Here is an 18781-nt window from a genome sequence, read left to right as displayed (position 1 = left end):
TTTGATTGGTAAATTATATCTTAAAGAAATAATATTTTCGATAGATGTGATATGTATATTAGATTAACTTGAAACTTTGTGTATAAATTAATTTAATACCAATATAACTTGATCCCTCCTCACAAGTAAGATTTAGCCGTGTATATTTATAAAAATCAAATTAAAAATAATGTTAATGCCTTACTTACCACCCTACATTACAAAATAGGAATTAACCCTTTAATAAATACTTGCCACTTATTTGCATTTGTGGAAATTTAATTTTGAGCCAATTGTTTTGGTAAAGAATACAATTACCCGAAAAGATCAAATCATAACCGCTGAGATGTTGGAGTTAAATGGAGGATTTTATTTGATAGGAGTAATACCACCTTTTCTTAACTTGTGACTTGTGAGAAAGAAATTAAATGAGGAAAAAGATTAAAAAGAATATAATGTAGATATTGACAGCCGTACGTTTCACCAGCCGTTCGTTCCTGATCTCTTCTTCTACCTACTACATAATTTATGAAGAACAGGATCCACGTGGCGGGCCAGCGGTGCCAATCTGCTGACAAGACCAAAGAACTGTCAGTACCTGAGATGGACGGTCAAGTGTGAGTTTGGTGTGGGCCCCACGTTCCAAATCTAGCACCTACACCCGTCCCCATGCAATTCTCTACGGCACACGTAGCACTTCCAATATATATCACTTCATTCGAAAATTTAAAAAGAAAAAAATTAAACATAAGATTTTGTTTTTTTTTTCTCTTTCACTCACGCTTCTCTCGGTGGGCTTTGGAACTCTCATTGGCGAAATCTTCTCCTAATCTCATCTCTTCTCTTCACTTCTCTTCTTCTGTCTCTCTTTTTGGATCTGTCTTTTATTATTTTCTCAACTTTTCTTGCTTTCCAAACAGAGAAAAATCGCGGAAAAGAAGTAATGGTTTACGGTTTATCTGGTATACGGTTACCTTGTGTGCCTTCAGTGTACAGGTTCAGTCAGTCAACCTTCAATGGCGCTCGTAGGAGTAGCAGTTTCTCTCTTTTGTTGAAGAAGGATCAAGTTTCTCGTATTCTCTCTTTTCTCTTTTATGCTTTTTACGCTTTCTTTATTTTTTCCCCTTTTTGGAAATACGATTCTCTCTCTTTCAATCTATCTATCTCTCTTGCATATTTTTTATTCAGCTCGAACTTTCTTTACTTCTTCTAGGTGTTATTTAAGTAATCTAATCTTGTATTCCATTTTTTGGATAAGGAAAAAGTTGTTGATGAAACAGTGATTGGATAGCTTTAGCAAATTCTATTACTCAGTAACTCAAACTAGTGAACTGCGATGTTTGATTTATCTTTTCGTTTCTTTTTTTTTTAATTAAAGAGTTCGAGTTATAGTATGATCCCAACGTAAGAAACGAACTGAGTTCGAATACGATGTCGTTTACTTATGAAAATTATGATTAAGTACGGACAGTTAGATTTTCTTTGATTTACGCATTCGCGATCGTTGATTTGTGTTTAGCGTTATCATTGATAAAAAGGTTGATTGTCAAAGAACTGATCAGCATGATTCAAAACGTTACAGCTGAATTCATGGCGGTAAAATAAATTACCATGAAGAAGATTCTGATTTTGAAATGAAGAAGTAATTATTGCAGATCTAAGGAAGGTTAATGTGAAAGTGGAATTGTAAAAAGGATGATTGTAGTCTAATAGCAGGCAAACTTTAGTGGAACGGAATGCTTTAGTCTTACAGTTAGGGCCTAAAGGTACTTAGTTTTAAGCTTGAAATTCTACAGCTGAAGATAAATCGTTGCCTTTGACAACGCTGTAGGTGTATAGCTTGTTGCATTATCAGCCTTATTCAAAGTTGTATTGGGATAATTCAATTTGTTTTCTAAGCATGTCCACATGATCCTTGTTTTTGATTTCTCTTTTTCTCTAATGAAGATGGATTTGTATTTGTTAGTGTAGTTTTTGTGCTGTTAGAACTCTCTATGGCTGGTGACTGCTTTTATAGTAATTTGCTTTGGAGTATGTGGAGAGCTGATTTCATGCTTGCTTGTAGGGAAGATCTTTGCGCAAAAGTCTTCTTATGATTCAGACTCCTCATCCTTAACCGTTGCAGCATCTGAGAAAGTGCTTACTCCTGGTGGTCAGGGTGATGGTTCTCCATCTTTGACTGGTCAATTGGAAAGTCCTAGCACTATTTCAGATGATCCACAGGTCTGTGATTCAACATACAGAGAATTATGCAGACTGTGTAATTTTTTATGTCTGTAAATATTACACTTCTAGTGTTAGATTGAGTGCTTTTGAATTTTCATGAGTTCAGAGGAGCATATTGAGAAATGACATTTTGAGATGGAGTTCATGTCAATAAAGCTTGTTGGTTCTCTAAAACAGTTTTAACTTGTTCCTTGAAGACTTGTGGTTGTTTTTTGGAACTACAATTCTTTTGGAAGAAAATTATTATAAGACACATAATTGGCTGTAGAATAAGGTTGGGGAATTGTATGTTCTTGGTTTTCATATTTGAATTTCTTCCCATTAGCTGTTAATTTTGATGTTCATTTCAGGTAACCAATTCAAAATACAGGAGTGGACTTTATCTTTCTGATTTCTTTATGATTTTTTTATAGGTAACTCATGATGTAGATGGTAATGAAATGGAAGATGATGGGAAGGTTGAGGTTGAAGAACAGGAATCTGTTCCATCTGCACTCGCAAATAATGATGAAAAAGCTTGTGACGAGGCGCCATCTGTCCCTTTACACATGAAAAGTACTGAGAAGGGTGAAGCAAAACCAAGATCCATTCCCTCTCCTGGTGCAGGACAGAAAATATATAAAATAGATCCAATATTGTTGGGTTTCCGTGAACATCTTGATTACCGGTACGATAATCTGCTGTTGTTTACTTGTATGAGCAGTAATTTGAATTTGAAATATTGAGTCTCCTATGGACTGAACAAGATTGCAGATTTTAGTTCCCTAGTTGTTGAAATTTTGTTTGCTATCATACTTGTAGTTGTCTGCATACTGTGTTTCTCTATCAGCACTTTGCTGGATTTGCCCATGGTTGTTGGAGGTCCACTGTGGATAGGAACTCAGTGAATAAATCTGTATTTTCATTTCTCATATTAGCTGTTCATGATTGTACTATGATTTTGAGGAGCAATACTTGAAAGAGCACTCACAGTTAATTATGTTTCTGTGCTTTGTTTCATTACGTTAGGGCTGCACTTGGTTTTTTATTTCTATTATTTAGTTGTTTAACAAGTTTTACCTGGTTGAATGAGTAAGCAAGTAGCTCTGCCTTTTTTTTTTTCTTCCTGCGTATTTGAATCACATATGATTGATTTTTAAAGTTTGTTACCGATCTGCCACTGGCTTAAATGGCAAAAGCAATAAGCTGCTAATGGTCTTGTCATTATATGTGCATTTGAACCCCAGGGAAGGAGCTACACTTACTACTGAAAAGGATCCTAAAAATGCCAAAATTTAATGCGTCTGATTAACTTGCTTGTGTAAGGTGTCATTTGACATGGCAACATTAATTTTGATGGTCGATATGTTTTTTTTTTGTAGATGTTTATCTCTCTGTTGCATTTAATCTTGCAGTATCTGTTTTTGTCTCTTTTGTTGAGGCAGATTCTTCTTTTGTCCTCATCCAAGTTCTCATTTTTTTTTCTGTATTTTATTTTTTCAGCACTGCTTTATATCCAGAATAAGTTAAAACCTTTTTCAAGATTTGATTCCCCTCGTAATTTTATCTAATTACAGGTATGCACAATACAAAAGAATTCGTGAAGCAATTGATAAGTATGAGGGTGGTTTGGAGGTGTTTTCTCGTGGCTATGAGAAGCTTGGCTTCACACGCAGGTTACCTTTCTTCCCGATGTCTAGTTGTTAGCATGGGTTCATTTTCTGTAGCTGTAGTTTTGCATATTGATTGCAGCTCCCATGTTTGCATGTCATTGCTTACACTAAATGTAATTTGTTTTGATTTATTACTCTTTCTGGTTCAAAGAAACAATTTTCATTTGTTTTGATCTATCACAAAAACAATTTTCATTAGATGAAATTAGTGTTAAAGTATTCTTGTAATTGATTTGTGTGGGAATCAGTGCACATGATTTTCCAGAACTTTTACTTTTTATGTGTTTAAAATTCAGGCAGATTATTCTCAGAATGAAATCAAGTTCCTTGTGGTTCAACAACAAGTTATGGAATAGGTGTTTGGTTCTTGGGTGCAAGTAAAAATAGATAAATTTTATGACAGGCCATATAATTAGTCCTTTCCTCCATTGTTTGGCTTTTATACGTTTTGTTTATTTATTTCTCCAGAGTTTATATGTTTTATTAAGTCATTTATTTGTTGTCCTTGTTTCCTTTATGTTTTCTTTGTATTACATTACTTAATTGCTATCTTGTTGACTTTAATTTTTAGTGAAAATGTTATTTTCTAATCATGTTTTATGTCTTAAATTTTTTATATGATAAGTTGATGTTGTTCTTTCTGATCATAATCTCATATGGCTTTCAGTGAGACAGGAATAACTTACAGGGAGTGGGCACCAGGAGCTAAGGTTTGTTATGCATCATTCTAACATTTTGAGACTTTTACCATTTAATCTTAGTAACTTCTATGTGTCCTGTTTTTACTTCAATTGTTGTGCTTATCATACGGCATTTTCTTTTTCAGTCAGCAGCTCTGATTGGAGATTTTAACAATTGGAACGCTAATGCAGATATTATGAGTCGGGTATGCTATGTTTTTTACTGTAAGAACAAATTGACACCTATGCATTACTTTTAAATGAATTGATATATTTAACTTGAAGTGTATTGAAGTACATGATAATTGGACAGTACCTTTGTAAGTGCTCCTAAATGCGATTTTCTTTGGTTTCTTTGTGAACCTTCCCCTATAATATGTTATGGAGTGGCATAATGAAGTTGGTGCTGCTTACATCTCAAAATATCAGTAACTCAGCTCTTTGTTTTTGGGGCAGTCTTCTTACAATTTTACATCTGTTGATGAACTCCATATGATTTGTGTTGCTATTAAATGAGCTCTGACCTCCCCATGTTAACTCTCTGGATCAGAACAAGGTGCTTTAAGATTTATGCCTTAGGAAACTGTAGTTTTTGCATGCTCAGCTGTTCCTAAGTCAATGCTTAATCTTCTCTAAATGGCACAAGCTGAAAGAAGTTAAAGTTATTTAAGCTTGGATTGTTAGAACACTTAGCTTAATATTAAATCTGAATGTGGATATGGATCGTTTTATTTATATGTGAGCATGAGTAAGCTTCTTAATGGACCAAAGATTAGGTGTATAGTCTGGTGTAGTTGGTATACTTTGAGGGCCCAAATGGTAAAATAAAGAAGATAATCATTTTTTTATAATGAAATATCAGAATATGTAACAATTAATTGTATTAGCAGATTCAAGTATTATTAGCATGCCATGCAGTCAAGTATAGAAGGGAAGGTAACTGTGCTAAATGCTTAGATAGCCATGTTGATTTACATTGACAGTGATGTCTTGTGTAATTGTATCTAGTGTCTTCTATTTTCCATCTAGTGTTTAACTCTACAAAAGTGAACTGGCTTTTGACAGAATGAGTTTGGTGTCTGGGAGATCTTTTTGCCTAATAATGCTGATGGTTCACCACCAATTCCCCATGGTTCTCGTGTGAAGGTAAATTACCTGTAGATGAATTATAAATTTGGCTTTCGAAAAGTTATTGTGTTCCCATTTAAATGCTGCCTGTTTATTAATTTTTTTGCACTTTTTCGATTCAAAGTGACAGGAAATTGTAAAAAATTATAACTCTTTCCTTGTAAATCAACAATTTATTTATCCTCTTAGTCATGACCTGTGGACCAGGATCCTTCAAGTGACACTGTTTTCTATGCAGATGCCATTGCATGTCTAATTTGCAAAATTCTCTTTTGAATAAAAAACTGTCATATATGATTTTAACGTTGGTTCGTAGTCAACAACCTTCACAATAATTAATTTAACTAGAATCCATGATGCAAAGGTGTGTTACTAAATAATTGAAAAAGTTTAACGGTTTTCTTCATATTTAATAAAGAAAACTGGTTTTAGAAATAAGTTGTAATATGATAATGGCAACTTGTGATATAAACAAGAGAAAAAATAGGAGATATTGGTCATTGAATAAGAGGAGAAAAATTGGGACTGTGAGAAGGCTAGTTGCTGAGTTTGATTGAACATGAGTTAAACATTTTTAAAAATATTACGTAGTTTATATGAGTTGAACTAAGACAGTTGCTTTTACTATCGTTAAGATTATGGTTGAGGAATTTATAATGTGCTGTATCAATCAGACATGGAAGGCATTATCATAGTTAAGTTCATTTTCATGCAATATTTTCTTTTAAGCTGGATGATTACAGCAGTTATTGCCAGTTTGCTTCTCTACAAAATCTATGGATGCTTATCATGTTCTTCCATGCATATATGGTCAATATTCCTAGGTAATCGAGATATTAAAGAATCTCAAAATATACATGTTGCTTCTTCCACTAATTTAGATGATAAAAATTACTAATAATTCAAGCACATGTTATGGAACCTGCTTATAAGGCCATTTATGCAAATTTAAAATCCTTCAAAGAGCTTAGTGCATGATTAATCTTCTGAAACTTTGCAAGAACAAATGTTATGGAGAAAAATACGATATAATTCTGCCGTTCAGTGTAAAGTGTTGTACATGCTGGCCTTAAAGTATTTAATGGGTGGACTCCAAGTCAAACAAAATTATTCAAGGTATCCGAGTTCAATTCCAACTAATTACCCCCCCGCCCCCAGCCACCCCCTTTCCAAAGAGAGAGAAAGAAAAGACAGAAAACAAAAACAGTTTCTTTTTCTGGTGGACTGTTGTGATCATGTCAATTATCATTAATCTATTTGCCATGTGTCAGTATTAACTTGTTGACCATATAACTGTAGATTCATATGGAAACTCCATCCGGGATTAAGGACTCCATTCCTACTTGGATCAAGTTCTCTGTTCAAGCACCAGGTGAAATCCCATACAATGGCATATACTATGATCCGCCAGAAGAGGTATATTTAGTGGTTGTTTGATCTCTTGATTTTGTTGGAAATGTTAGATAACTTATTGTTCTCAAACCATAAGCTGCTGAAAAAGTGGAGTTTGCATAAAATCAGAAGTATTAACTAGTGTTTGTGATAATCTTAAAATGACTGCATGTGTGTGAATATACATAGGCAAAAGCATGCGTGAGTGCCTGCACAAGAATATGTAATTATATAAACAGATAAGGATTTTCGTATTCATCTTCAAGTAAGGATTCAAGGAGGTTGTTTTGATGAATGTTGTTCATTATATCCTTGTGTTAAGATCGATTCCCTTTTCAAAAAATAATAATAATAATAATAATAAAAAGGCTTCTAAGAAAACAATTTTGGTTTGTTCACTTCACGTTCATGCTTGTTCAAGTTTAATCACTGCACAGCATGATTGACTTAGTTGAGTCTGTTACATGTGTCTTATCTCAAATTTCTTGCACTTTCTATCATGATTAGTCATATTTAATTTGTGACAGGAAAAGCATGTATTCAAACACCCCCAGCCAAAGAGACCAAAATCACTTAGAATCTATGAGTCACATGTTGGAATGAGTAGCACGGTATGCATCTCCCTTCTCCCTTTCACATAGCAATTTGTTATTTTAACAATTCTGTCTTTGTGCTCGATTGCATTTGTATGGTTGATTTAATATTAAAGGAGGAGCTGGACTTTGTGAAAATGCTTCATCAAATGCTATCATCTGTGGGATCATAATTTTTGTATTGTGTCTTTCAAGACTTGCTATAAAGAAGTGTTCCAGCAAGGCAATGAGGGAAAAGTAGGCAGGAGTTTTGTGAGACAATACATTGGACAATCATCATATTATTAAATTTGAACTATAAATTTTACACCCCCCTCCCCAAACACACACAGAGACAGATAAAAAAGGAGAAACAGTTTAAGCTTGTATTGATCATTTTAAAGAGCATCAAATAGTGTAGCTGTCTGAAAAGGCCTTTGAAATTTTGAAAATGGAACTGTTTGTTTTATCCTTGTCCAAATGGGAGTGTGGCCTCTCGTAAAGAGACACCCATGAAATTAAGCTCACAGAAAGCAACGTAGGTGTAAATGGCCTACCTTTGGTGTTATTTGCTTAAAGGAAATTATTCTATTCAGATTGTACTAAAATATAAGTGTTAGTACAACTAGTAAATGATAATGCAAATGCCAAACAGCTACTGATTTAGATCTCTGTTAACTGCTTTGTGTTTAGAAATGTCTTAAACAGCACTTACAAAGCAATAAATGAAAGTTGGTAGGAATGTGTTTCATTAGGATTCTTTGTCCACTTCTAAAACCCTTGGAGGGTTGGGTCCAAGTCGTAGGACATGGTATTACAAAAATATAGTTTTCTGTTATTTGTATCAAAAGCTTGCCATACTAAAAGGTTCTCAAGCCTTAACATGCTAAGTTGTATGTAGCTAAAATACAATCAGTGTTCTCCTTAAATGTAGGAAACGACCATTCCGCTTTGTGTTTTTTGGAACATATGAAGAAATCTAAGGGGGGGAGAGGGGATTGTAAACCTCGGACCTCAACACTCTTAAAAAGAGGCATAACAGACACTAGGCTGAACCTGCTTTGCTATGATGAAAAAGTCCAGTAAAAGCAATTTAGTGTGCTTTAAGATTTTTGTTTTTCCAGAAAATGATTCTGACAGCTAATCTGAAGTATTTCTTTTGGTAGTTCCTTTTGTTGATTGTGCATCAATCAACTTTTAGCCTTATGTATTGCCTTGCTATGTGGTAGTAGTTTGTGGATATAGTATAAGACTGACATACTTTGTAAATTTTGCTCCCTTTCTGATTAAAATGTAAAGTTTGCTCATTTTTGCAAGGAGCTAAATTTTCAAGCATAATGTGGTTCAAAGAAAATTTGTCCCACAAACACCCTTGGTATTTATTTTCCATGTGACATTGTGGTATATTTAACCCATTTTTTAGCTAACTTAATCTTGTGAATTCTGGGATGCAGGAGCCAATAATTAACACATATGCCAACTTTAGAGATGACGTGCTTCCCCGCATTAAAAGACTTGGATATAATGCTGTTCAGATTATGGCTATTCAAGAGCACTCATATTATGCTAGCTTTGGGTATTATCTCCATCATGATGTTAGCTCAATCTATTTGTTGCTGTTTATGTTTGTTAACTTGTACTAAACTTCTATACTGTGGATGTGAACAGAAGTATTCTTCAGAATTTAGTTTTGTTTATGGAAGCTAACCTCTTCTACTTTTAACAAGTAAGTTTTATCTAACATGTTCCAGGTATCATGTGACAAACTTCTTTGCACCAAGCAGCCGCTTTGGAAACCCTGATGATCTTAAGTCGCTGATAGATAGGGCTCATGAGTTGGGTCTACTTGTTCTTATGGATATTGTGCACAGGTTATAATTAGATTTGCAGGAGAATTTCATTTCCTTAAACATGCCTTCGGCTTTATTTTCTGTTACTTTTTTTACACAAACACTTATTTTTCCAATTTCTTTTTTTAACAAGGAAGGAAAATATCAACTCCTTGTCATTTCCTGCTTTGACTCTATGGTCATGCTTCCAGTAGGCTTGATGCAAATATAGCCATGAGATTTTAGGTTCTATTTGGTTGTTACTCTTCATACTTGGTTTTTTCTAGTTGCTTTTGCTTCCTAATAAGTTGCTAAATAACAAATTGAAAAGGGGGAAAGCAAAATCATAATTGGTTGAAAATAAACAAAGACTAAAATGCAAATAAAAGTTTTAATATAATGTTCTATAGAAAGAGGAATTTTAGTAGAAAAGATTATATTTTTTATTTTTAATTCTTTTAAAGCTAGTTGCAAAAAAGAATCAAACAGTACCTCAGTGTATTTTTTTATGAAGCAAATTTTATCCTATATGTCATGTATGTTCAATTCTTTTCTAAACTGTAGAACAAATTTTTATTTGAGTATTTATTCTGTTGCCTTAAATAAGCAATTTTTTGCTATAAGTTTCAGTTAATTTTTAATTTTGTCTTAAGGCTTTGATTAATTTTCTCAGCCATCTTTGTATCTGACTGATGTTTGATGAATACAGCCATGCATCTAATAACGTGTTAGATGGATTGAACATGTTTGATGGAACTGATGGTCATTACTTCCACTTGGGGTCAAGGGGTCACCACTGGATGTGGGATTCTCGCCTTTTTAACTATGGAAGCTGGGAAGTATGTACTTTCTAGCCAAACTTCTCTTAAAGAATAGTTTGTTGAAAGAGTTTTGCTTACTCCCATCCTGTTGTGTGTAATATTAATTGTTACTTGTTGCTTTAGGTACTAAGGTTTCTTCTTTCAAATGCAAGATGGTGGCTGGAAGAATATAAGTTTGATGGTTTCAGATTTGATGGTGTGACTTCAATGATGTACACCCATCATGGGTTGGAGGTATTACCTGAGAGTTTTTGGAAATTTTCTATTTTGCTTGGTGTTAATAACTTGCAACTTCAGATGTTAATTATCAAAGTTTTGACTTTATTTTCACATAGAGCAGTGGAACTGATATAACTTTTGGTTCTTGCAATTGTATGGAGCATCATTTTTCTATGCTTGTTTCTTAATTCAATTCTCTTGAGGGCTAAAGCCACTGCATCTTTATAATGTGTTACCCAACTTAACATTTGTTTTGCTGAACTTGCTGTAGGTAGCATTTACTGGAAATTACAATGAGTACTTCGGATTTGCAACTGATGTAGATGCTGTTGTTTATTTGATGCTGGTTAATGATATGATTCATGGGCTCTATCCTGACGCTGTTACCATTGGTGAAGATGTAAGTTCTAGAACTCCTGTTGGAGTCATGATGAGTATCCTTCAACTCATACATCTATCTCTTCCCAGGATTATGATGTTCAATACAAGTCACTATAGCAACCTTTGTTGCCCTGAATTGAGTAAATGGAATGGAGTTTCAATATATTGTTATGGTGCATGTGGGTGCTAAGGGTATAAATGGTTTTCAAAAAGTTTGCAGGCACATGCCTGTGTGTGCATAAGCATACCACACTTTTGTGTATTCTGCATGTTTTGCTAATTCTCTACTGCTTCATCAGTTTTTTATGCATCTATTGAATTCATATACCATGAATAAGCAGGTTATTCTTCTAGTATTTTAGTGAATTTGATATTGTACTGCCTGTTGCAGATTGAACTGAGGAATTATTAAAATGCTTGTTGCAAATTGAACTAACCTTTATTGTAGACCAAGAATTATGAAAGCATAATAACTAAAAAGGCCAAAAATGAAATTTACAAAAACTTTAGAAGGGAAAGAATGAGAATCTCTAGAAATCCTAAAATATCCTTGCTGTTTCAGAAATTTCATTTTTTGTGCAAAGGATTTACCTATAGGCTACTAGCACAACAAAATGAGATTTATGTTTTACCTATTAGAAATATTAGCATTAATTTGTAAATAAGATCTAGTTGACAAAATGCTTTTGTTGGAGTGATTTAGTTGCAGACTTTCATATGCTATTTGCAAAGTCATTCTGAAAATTCTCCAAATATTCTAGCAAGAGGTTGGAAAGAAACTATATTTGAAAGTAGACTTCCACCATCTTAAATTGTCATCAGTAATAAAAAATCAATTGAATAATGAATAAAACAAATAAATGAATTAACACTAAGAGGAGTGTTATCAAGATGAGTAATTCTTTCCAGACTTTTGCTAATCTTTCAATTGTGTTACAGGTCAGTGGAATGCCTACATTCTGCCTTCCTGTCCAAGACGGTGGTGTGGGATTTGATTACCGTCTGCAAATGGCCATTGCTGATAAATGGATTGAAATTCTTAAGTGCGTAGTTATCCACTTTTAAACTTTTTACCATGTGATAACTTTGATTTTAGTATCTTATTGTGAAATGTATCTGATGTTAAACTGTATTTATGTTTTGCCTTGCTGTGTCATAAAGGAAGAGGGATGAAGACTGGAAAATGGGCGACATTGTTCACACACTCACCAACAGGAGGTGGTTGGAAAAGTGTGTTGCTTATGCTGAAAGTCATGACCAAGCTCTAGTTGGTGACAAAACATTAGCGTTCTGGTTGATGGATAAGGTTAAATATGTTCTTGCTTATATTCATGCTGATGAGCATCACACTTGGAAAGCTAACTGGCCTGGGGAAATGCTTTTACTTAAAAATCTTTTCTTTCCTTGGTCTCTAGCTATTAGAAATTGGCAATTATATTCATATCATATGTTGCTAATTACTTCTTCCTGCAATCAAAGTTAAAATTCCCGTGTTTTCCAAATTACTAAATTTTATAAATGATAGGGTGTCAATTTGAATGTTTCATTTTAATTATTTGCCTGTCTATGTTTAACTGATTTATGATTGACTTTACTTCTTTAGTCTTGACAATTTCTCATGTTTTTGTGCTTCACCACATATAGCATTTTGCAGAGTTAAATACATATAAAAAATGCATCTTATTCTTTATTTAAATAGAGAAAATGTGTATAACTAGCCCAATTTAGCTTTATTATTTATATCATTAGCTTCAATTCCTTTTTGCAGGATATGTATGATTTTATGGCTTTAGATAGGCCAAGTACTCCACGTATAGATCGTGGGATAGCATTACACAAAATGATTAGGCTTATTACCATGGGACTAGGTGGAGAAGGATATTTGAATTTCATGGGAAATGAATTTGGACATCCTGGTAAGATCAACTGGTTGCAACTCTTCCTAATTAATGTCTCATCATTCTTTATCATCAAATTATACAATTCTTAAATGCTGTGTTACAATTTCACCATTATTCTTTTATTTAGAGTGGATTGATTTTCCAAGGGGTGAACAGCATCTTCCTAATGGTTCTGTAATTCCTGGGAATAATTACAGTTATGATAAATGTCGACGTAGATTCGATCTTGTAAGTTTCTGCTTCAATTAATAATTTGCCTGGGTTCCAATTTATTAAAAGTACATTGCCACTTATGTGATGTTCATCTGACGACAGGCAGCATTATATGTATTTGTATTATACAATCAATAATCAAATATATAATGGTATTATTGATCCTCACAGTTGCTTTGCATAAATGTCTCTGCTTTATGTGTGTGTGGGTACATGTGCCTCAATAATACGTTGTTATATTTGGTTATATGCACACAGGGTGATGCAGACTTTCTGAGGTATCGTGGGATGCAAGAATTTGATCAGGCAATGCAGCATCTTGAAGCGAAGTATGGTGTAAGTATCAATGGTGCTAACTCTTTTGCTGTTTCTTGCATGCTGATGGATGGGATTGCCTTAATCATACATTTGTGTTGCTTATTTTATTTTTTTATGATATTGATTTATTACACTCAAATATGTGTGGAAATTTAAAATAAAAGAAAAATAAACGAAGAAATTGAATGAATGTTAAGCATGATAGAGGAGAGGAAGAAAATATTGAGAGGGTATAGAGGTAAACATCTGTGATTACATCCTGTTGTCACTTTAATTAGCTAAATGTCTTTTATATTCTTTTGTTTGTAAGTGGTTTTGTTTTTGTAAGACAATAATTTTCTTAAGTCATTCCTTGAACCTTTTTGCCAAATTTTGTCGTTAATGATTTTCTTTTAATATTGTTTCATGGCCATGGATCTATAAAACTAAAAGAAGTCCCTAAATTCAGGTTCACCATTACATCCTGTGAGAATCTCTCTCACCTTTGTATATTCTTTCCCATCCACATAAAAGACAGAAGAAAAGAATTAAGAATTCATTGGATTACTCAAATTTTAAACAAGTTCTTTCCCTTTATTGCATATTTCATGGAATACAAAGTTTTACCCTTGATTTTGTAGTAGTATACTTTCGTGTCATGGTCTTCTACAATTGTCAGCTGTTGTATCTAATGAGATTTATCCAAAATCAAACACTGTTGTCTGGATCACCTGGAAGCTTTACTTTCCACTTGTTTAGAATGTAAAAATGATGCATGGTTGATTGTTTATTCAGTTCATGACTTCTGAGCACCAATATATATCGCGGAAGAATGAAGGAGATAGGATGATTGTCTTTGAAAGAGGCAACTTAGTTTTCGTGTTCAACTTTCACTGGAATAACAGCTATTTTGATTATCGAGTGGGCTGCTTAAAGCCAGGAAAGTACAAGGTATAAGATTTGTCTCCCACCTTCCCTCTTGATTATTCATTGCATTGATCCACTGATAATTCATTTTCTATGTGGATTTGATTCTTCAAATATTGTTTCAGCAAAGTTATGCTGTATGTAATGAGATGGTTAACATTTTATTTTGTTCCTCTTCCAGATTGTATTGGATTCAGATGATCCATTATTCAGAGGCTTCAATAGGCTTGACCATAATGCTGAGTACTTCAGCACCGTAAGGAAATTCATGGCAGATTTATAGCTGAATTCTATTCACCCTTCCTACATACCATTGTCTTCAAGGGTTTTCTAACTCATAACCTAATGGGGGCTTGTGCAGGAAGGATGGTACGATGACCGGCCTCGTTCCTTCTTAGTGTATGCTCCAAGTAGAACAGCAGTGGTCTATGCATTAGTAGAAGATGAACCAGAAGCGGTTGGCAAACCAGAACCTGTGCAGAAAATTGGAACACTGGAAGAAGCAGAAGCTGTGGAAGAATTGGAACCCAGGAAAGAATCTGAACCTTTAGAAGGCTAAACTTATCTGTATCACAGATACACGTTATATTGGAAAAGTCTGTCTTGAGCAGCTGCCCCACTGGACAAGGTAATTTTGGCTATAAATTATGGAGAATATATAATTCCTAGATCGGGAGTTTCACCGCCCAGGAGATGAAACGATCAGAGACAGTGTCGATTGTCCGTAAAAGGATGGGCATGCAAGCAGAATCCGGAGCATTAGAAGTCAATCTTTTGAGCAATATAGTCAATTTTCCCGTGGCTCGCCTGTAAATGTTTCTGGCTGTAAGATAAAACAATTCTATTTACAGCAATGTGAGGGTACGCCTGAATTCGTTTAAGATATGGAGCATCCTAATGCAATAGAGATGCAAGATTGACCTAATTATCCAGTCAATATCACGTCACACTTCGTAGATGTTAATCTTTTATTACTTTTATGCATTTCTTTTCTTTTCAATTTTTTTTTTTTGAGGGGGAGGTGGAGGGGGAAGGTGGGGTATTAAGTGCGGACCCGTTTCGAAGATTTTCTGTAGAATGGAATTAAGAGTCAATCGGAACTCAGTCACCTCTTAGTCTTTAGCATGTGGTGCAACAAATTCCTTATCGAGGTGGTTATTTGGCATAAATACAAAGTCAAAAGTTTAAACGGAAACTTTTTCATCAGGTAAACCTCACTATAGCAGACGGTAACTTGTGTCAGCTAATATTACAAATAACAACTACAACATCATAAGCAGAAAATGTGGTTCAACAATGATAAAAACAAAGAACAAGCAATTTACACGGAAAGGTGTTTGGAGTGCCTAAAACAGTTGAAATCAAAAGAAATATAACACCAGCATTTACCTAGTAAATTCAAGTGCTAACATAGCTAGTTTCAGATGCAGAACCCCTGGGCAACTGATGCAGAACACTTGTAGGTGATGAATTAGATGTCGATGATCTTAAGGCCTCAGCAAGGGGTCCTCCCATCGAAGCCACCTGGTTCGTGGCCCATCCGGCAGCCCAATTCCTTCCGCTGTCCCGGGGACCCAGTTGGTCTACATTGCCAGTAGAAAGCTTCAACGACACGTCTGATGAGGAGTTTCCGGGCACGGACATGGAGAGGCATGTTGCAGAATTCATCGGGCTTGCACTTGTTCCAGCATTGTCAGGCTCTTGTTGGGATCTTGGCCAGTCATCGAAAAAAGGTCTCAAAATGTGACCATCAGATCGGTTATCAACTTCATTTTGGGCTTCAATAAGGCCCTTATGTTCATTTTTAGACTCGGAGGAACTGCCAGGACATAAAAGAACATTACAGAGCCAAAAATAAGCAAAAAAACAAGCACGATCAAGAAAATATTGTACTAGAGCATAAGCAAAGCACGTTAAAAAGACTAAAGAAGTGGTTGGGGTCAGTTTGTACAGAATCTAAGGCTAGTGCCCAGATTTAAGATTACGTTGGTCAGATCTTGATTAGGGTCCTACCAAGGAGATATCACTAGATAAAAGCACCACATCCCAACAAAAAGATTCTGCCGAATCCAAAGTTCCTACTTCCACGAGTTTGTGACATATTAAATATGGAAATATCCCATCCTACTTTAAACCATAACAACAAATTACCATGACGATAGTCTTTAATTCGAGTTGAAATCTTCCTGCATAAGCCATCCAAATTTGTACACAACTTAAGACCTACTTTTCAATTCAGAGTTAGATACAGGACAAGCACAAATATCAATTCCCAATTTCCAACCAGCATATTCCACCATTGCCACCAGCAAAATCATCACCTTTTTTCCCTCCATGTTGCGGTTGGAATTCAAACCTCGATTCTTAAGTCGCTCAGCTGTTCTTATCAAATGTGGCAGGATGCTTTCCCAGTAGATTACCAATAATGGGTAGTACCAATAGTCATTATTAAATCAACCTTAACAACAATAGTAGCTACACATCATTATTAACAAATGACAAGACAGGGAGAAAGATTACCTATGATTAAGGTGAAGAAGATCAATGGGTGGATAAGGCCCTGAGAGGCCAAAATTGTTAGTTCCACTAGCCACCACTGCTAAGGGGGAAGCGGTAATTGGGGAACTGACTTTAAGGGCACCACATCCAATAGCACCAACACCGGCCCCAGAAGCACCGCCAAATGGAGCGGTGGCATTATTGTTGGCGGTGGTGCTAGATGTGGGCATTTCCACAGGCTTTCTTGAACGGTTGCGGCCACGGTGCATGTGGCGCTCGCAATACTTCTGGCCGGCCACCACGTCCCTCGAGCACCTCCACTTCTTACCGTCAGTTCTCCGGCACCGGCCTGGCTCTGGATCCATTGCTGCCCTTCCCCAGTACCCTGATTGCAACACTGGCCACACGTGTTCATTCTCTTCATCAAAAAGTTCACTACTACTCGTAGTATTTATTTTTTGGACGGATTCATTAAATTCACTTGGGTAGACATATAATAATATAAAATTATTTAAGGCATGGACCAACTTCTTTGAGCTCATAGTTTTCTTATGCTACAGGCAAAATAAATTAAATGAGAAAGTGATAAAGTACACATTTGACAAATATAGAAGGAAGATCCGATCCCAATTGGGAGATCAGATCTTGACGAAAATGATCCTTTAAAACGTGTGGTGAACCACCAAAACCCTACGGAGAGTCGAAACACAGCCACTGTTTTGGAAGGTAGACAAAATCTAAACATTAATTGATACGAACCCATGGAGTTAGTGTGCCCGAGTCTTACGCATCTAAAGATGAATGTAAATGATTTGAACATTTAACAGTACTAGAAGAAGGATAGTTGATGAATAGACTTACAAGCTGGCTGTAAGGGAGTAGTGTTGAAGAGGGTGGTGGAGGAATATGTGGAGAGTGAAGAAGACTTTTCTGATAGGTTGGAGGAGTTCAGGAGGAACAGTAGCACCAGCTAACATGTATCTGTAGATCAAAGCTTGTAACTCAAGTTCCTGCCACTGGGCCAAGCTGAAATAACTTCCCATCCCTAACATAACAAAGGAGAACCCGAAGGGCAGAAAGTGAGAAGTGTGAACCCCAACAAGTTTTAAAGTTAGAAAGGTAATTTAGAAGGCAAAAATCAAGGCAGTAAACCAAGCCAAAAACTTTCCAACCCAGGGACTCTCTGAGGCTCTGTCTAGAAGAGATAAGGAAAAAAAAGAAGGTGCAAGGAACAAGGAATACAAATCTTACTGGGAAATCTAGTGGTTGAATCTGGAACCGCTGACAGGTTGCTGCTGATTTTGCTGTTGGGTTCAGGTACAAACAAAGGGAGAGCAGAAAGACTCAGATGGGTGTTGCTGTTGTTGTTGTTGATGTTGATGATGGGGATCAAGGAGAAGTTTTGGTATCTTCGCAGAAGGTTGTTGCTCTGACTCATGCTGGTTTCTCCATTGCTTCAGATGCAAGTCCATGGAGAGAGAGAGAGAGAGAGAGAGAGGGAGAGGAGAAGAGATTTGTGGTAGTTTGGTTGCTTTTGGCTTTGGTTGGTTTTAATAGAGCTTTGTTTGGTGTGTTGGGTATGTGAAGAGAAAGTTTGGAAAAGCTTTTGCAGGGACTTCTGTAGGTTTCTTTTATAACTTTGGCAGATAGCATCACTTAAGAGAGAGAGAAAGAGAAACGATTCTGACACGAAAGCCTGCAAAGTTTGTTTATGACCAGTGGAGAAGCCTAGGGCACTTGAGAAAAGACAGTCAGACAAGACAGTTGAGAGAAATAAAATGACACCCCTACAAATTATTTTAAAATTCTAGCATTAAGCTAAACCCTGTTGAGAGAGAAGCTTATTAACCTGCAGTCTTTCTGTCTTTCTTCCTTGCCTTGGAAATAGCACTTTTTAGAGAACCAGCGGGCACAGCTGCTGAGCCTGAGCTAGCCAGCTACTGCGTCCGGTGGGATTAGAGAGAGCTTAAACACGCTTTAGTTAATCTTAACTTTTCCATTTAAGTGCAATTACATTCTTAAATCAGGGCTAACTCACACACGATATTTAACTATATCAGGGATT

The 18781-nt window shown here is 35.6% G+C and overlaps 2 protein-coding genes across 2 annotated transcripts; one reads left to right on the top strand and one right to left on the bottom strand.

Moving 5' to 3' along the window:
* Window positions 1-725: 725 nt before the first annotated feature.
* Window positions 726-15098, top strand: LOC110420097 (1,4-alpha-glucan-branching enzyme 2-2, chloroplastic/amyloplastic-like). Its single transcript, XM_021433270.2, has 22 exons — window positions 726-1052; window positions 2045-2202; window positions 2619-2872; window positions 3762-3860; window positions 4525-4567; window positions 4684-4743; window positions 5603-5683; window positions 6965-7081; window positions 7585-7668; window positions 9084-9205; window positions 9381-9500; window positions 10168-10297; window positions 10403-10513; window positions 10770-10898; window positions 11819-11922; window positions 12041-12185; window positions 12648-12795; window positions 12908-13008; window positions 13252-13329; window positions 14086-14241; window positions 14399-14473; window positions 14579-15098. Exons 1-22 carry the CDS (start codon window positions 923-925, stop codon window positions 14774-14776), a joined length of 2643 nt encoding a protein of 880 aa, XP_021288945.1. The 5' UTR covers window positions 726-922; the 3' UTR covers window positions 14777-15098.
* A 195-nt stretch (window positions 15099-15293) lies between these two features.
* GRF3 (growth-regulating factor 3) lies at window positions 15294-18339 on the bottom strand. Its single transcript, XM_021433272.2, is given in 6 exon segments — window positions 15294-16036; window positions 16738-17113; window positions 17578-17591; window positions 17593-17761; window positions 17968-18056; window positions 18058-18339. Coding segments are annotated over 6 exon segments (1200 nt in total). The 5' UTR covers window positions 18189-18339; the 3' UTR covers window positions 15294-15615.
* Window positions 18340-18781: the final 442 nt, after the last annotated feature.

Source organism: Theobroma umbraticum, unplaced genomic scaffold, assembly GCF_002168275.2.
Source record: "Theobroma umbraticum cultivar Fairchild unplaced genomic scaffold, ASM216827v3 scaffold_86.0, whole genome shotgun sequence".
Classification (NCBI taxonomy): Eukaryota; Viridiplantae; Streptophyta; class Magnoliopsida; order Malvales; family Malvaceae; genus Theobroma; species Theobroma umbraticum.
Note: the sequence above shows the minus strand (reverse complement) of the source record. Positions and strands in the feature narration are given on the sequence as shown.

Coding starts and splice junctions, on each gene's coding strand:
- LOC110420097 (XM_021433270.2), top strand. CDS start 923: ATGGTTTACGGTTTATCTGGTATACGGTTACCTTGTGTGCCTTCAGTG. Junction 9,501..10,167: donor CTTATGGATATTGTGCACAG/GTTATAATTAGA, acceptor TGATGAATACAG/CCATGCATCTAATAACGTGT. Junction 11,923..12,040: donor AAATGGATTGAAATTCTTAA/GTGCGTAGTTAT, acceptor TGTGTCATAAAG/GAAGAGGGATGAAGACTGGA.